The following is a 2,605-nucleotide window of genomic DNA, read 5'->3' on the forward strand; positions in this document are numbered from 1 at the left end:
AGCAAAATAGAAAAGACAAAATATATAATTGTCTGTTTCAACATGAAGATGGTTCCGACACCAGTAATAGTCGCCAAAATGGTTTTATTTTCTTTTGCCAGAGCAGGTTAAAGATCAGAACTCCTTTAACATTTACACTATTTCCCTTATAGGGTACAAGTTATTTTAGAATAAAATTCGAAACACAAATAAAAAATTATTTAATTTATTTTTTAGAGGTTTTTTTTTTATATTTTTTAATGAATTTGGTTTTGGTTTGACTTGATTTTTTCAGTTAGGTTTGGTTTTTCAGTTTTAAACTTATGAAATCGAAACCGAACCGAACTAAACTAGTAAATTCTTTTAAATATTCTAGTCGGTTTAATAAGTTTGTTTTTTCAATATTTGTTTTTTTTTCTTGATTTAATTAATTTTTTGGTTTTTTTCTCACCAAGGAATTATAAAAAGCAGATAATATTAGGGTTTTTTTTTTTTTTTTTTACTCTAGCTTTAAAAGTTCAAACCCACATTGAATGCCACGCGGTTTTGTGAGGCAGAAGAGGTATTGGCATAGCTGACTTTGGCTTGCCCCATGATAAATGCACTTGCTGTCATCTTTTGACTCTTTTGTGTATGTTTGTGCCTCTTTTAGGTCAGCTCCTCTCTCTCATGAGGGTCTTTTTCCTATATATTGAGACCAAGCTAGCTATCTTGGCCTTACATGCTTGTTCTATCTTTAGAAAAGATAAAGCAATTTCAAGAGAAGAGAAGAATTAAAGCAAGGGTAGTGTTCTTACTCGAGAGAAAGAATTCTTGGAAAGGAAAAAAAAGAAAAAAAAGTGATCATGGGCAGACCACCTTGCTGTGATAAGATAGGAGTGATGAAAGGACCATGGACTCCTGAAGAAGATATCATTTTGGTATCATATATTCAAGAACATGGTCCTGGAAATTGGAGAGCTGTGCCTACTAATACAGGTGAATTAATTATATCAGTTCCTGTAATAATTATTGTTGTCTAGTTTTAATTCTTACATTTTGGAGCTAGCTAGGTGGTGTTAAGCTTTCTTGGTTAATTGACTATTAGGGAAATGCAATTGAAAAAAAATATTCATGATTTTGTTTTGTTATGTGGTATTTTTTCTGACCTAATTTGTTGCCTTCTTCACTACGGGGTTTTCAGGTTTGCTCAGATGCAGTAAGAGTTGCAGGCTGAGATGGACTAATTACCTCAGGCCAGGGATCAAACGTGGTAATTTTACCCCTAACGAGGAGAAGATGATAATCCACCTCCAAGCCCTTCTAGGCAACAGGTAAACGCAAGCCAATGTAATTTTGGTCAATTCTATTCTTTAATGCCAACAGTAGTTCACATATCGTGATTATTTAAATGATCATAATCTGCGAAAAAGATGGCCTTAGTTTTACTGTACACTTTTGGGTGGCTTGAATTGGTTTCTGAAGAGTAATTAATGCGGGGCATTGATTATTTTGCAGATGGGCTGCCATAGCTTCATACCTCCCTCAGAGAACAGATAACGACATTAAAAACTATTGGAATACACATTTGAAGAAGTTAAAAAAGTTTCAAGCAGGGCAAGAAGGTCAGTCTAGAGATGGGTTATCATCAACAGGTTCACAGCAAATTTCTAGAGGCCAATGGGAGAGGAGGCTTCAAACTGATATCCACATGGCTAGGCAAGCTCTAAGCGAGGCCTTGTCTCCTGAGAAACCAAACAGCTTATTAACTGAGTTGAAACCCTCCTGTGGGTATGAAAAACCAGCTCCAGCATCACTCTATGCATCAAACACTGAAAACATAGCCAAGTTGCTCAAAGGTTGGATGAGAAGCGGGCCTAACCAGTCCCTAACAATATCAACAACCACTCAGAATTCCTTCAACAATATGGCTGTAGCTGATTCATTTTCTAGTGAAGAGACTCTAAATAGAGCAGACGAAAATGGCACTGAATTATCAGAGGCATTTGACTCACTCTTTGGTTTTGACTCTTCAAATATAGATTTCTCCCAGTCAACGTCACCCGATACTGGCCTTCTCCAAGACGAAAGCAAACCAAATTCCAGTGCGCAAGTGCCATTGTCAGTGATTGAGAGGTGGCTATTTGATGAAGGAGCTATGCAAGGGAAAGAGTACCTTAGTGAAGTCACACCAGATGAAAATAATCTCTTCTAGACAGGGTGCTCTTCATTGTTGTTGGTTCTTTCGGGACTCTTCTGTTTAGATTAATATGCTAGTAAATGTTTCTGGAAGGGATTCCTTGTTTATGTACTTAGAGAATCTTTGGCTTTTGATTTTGCTCTAGGCCTTTAAGAAATACAATTTCACAGTGGCCTTAGGATCAGTGAGAAGTTCTCAACCTTTTACAGCTAGACCACAGACAATTTATTACTGTGTCATATTTCCTCGGTCAAGAAAACTATTTATTTCCATTATTTCTAAAAAGGAAAAAATAACTATGAGATAAGAAAATAATAGAAAATGTCAAAGGATCATGCATGGTACTTATATATCTGTACCTTAATTCTGATCTGCTAGCTAGGGATGTTATCTTAGAGTTTAAATATTCCTGTAAACTAGCTTGATAGTCTGTGGCGTATAATATAA

General features: G+C 35.9%; 1 protein-coding gene across 1 annotated transcript; it reads left to right on the top strand.

The window, feature by feature from the left end:
* Positions 1-641: 641 nt before the first annotated feature.
* Positions 642-2,342, top strand: LOC118050849 (myb-related protein 306). The gene is made up of 3 exons (XM_035061326.2): positions 642-957; positions 1,163-1,292; positions 1,477-2,342. Exons 1-3 carry the CDS (start codon positions 825-827, stop codon positions 2,171-2,173), a joined length of 960 nt encoding a protein of 319 aa, XP_034917217.1. The 5' UTR covers positions 642-824; the 3' UTR covers positions 2,174-2,342.
* The last annotated feature ends 263 nt before the right edge of the window (positions 2,343-2,605 follow it).

Source organism: Populus alba, chromosome 4, assembly GCF_005239225.2.
Source record: "Populus alba chromosome 4, ASM523922v2, whole genome shotgun sequence".
Lineage (NCBI taxonomy): Eukaryota > Viridiplantae > Streptophyta > Magnoliopsida > Malpighiales > Salicaceae > Populus > Populus alba.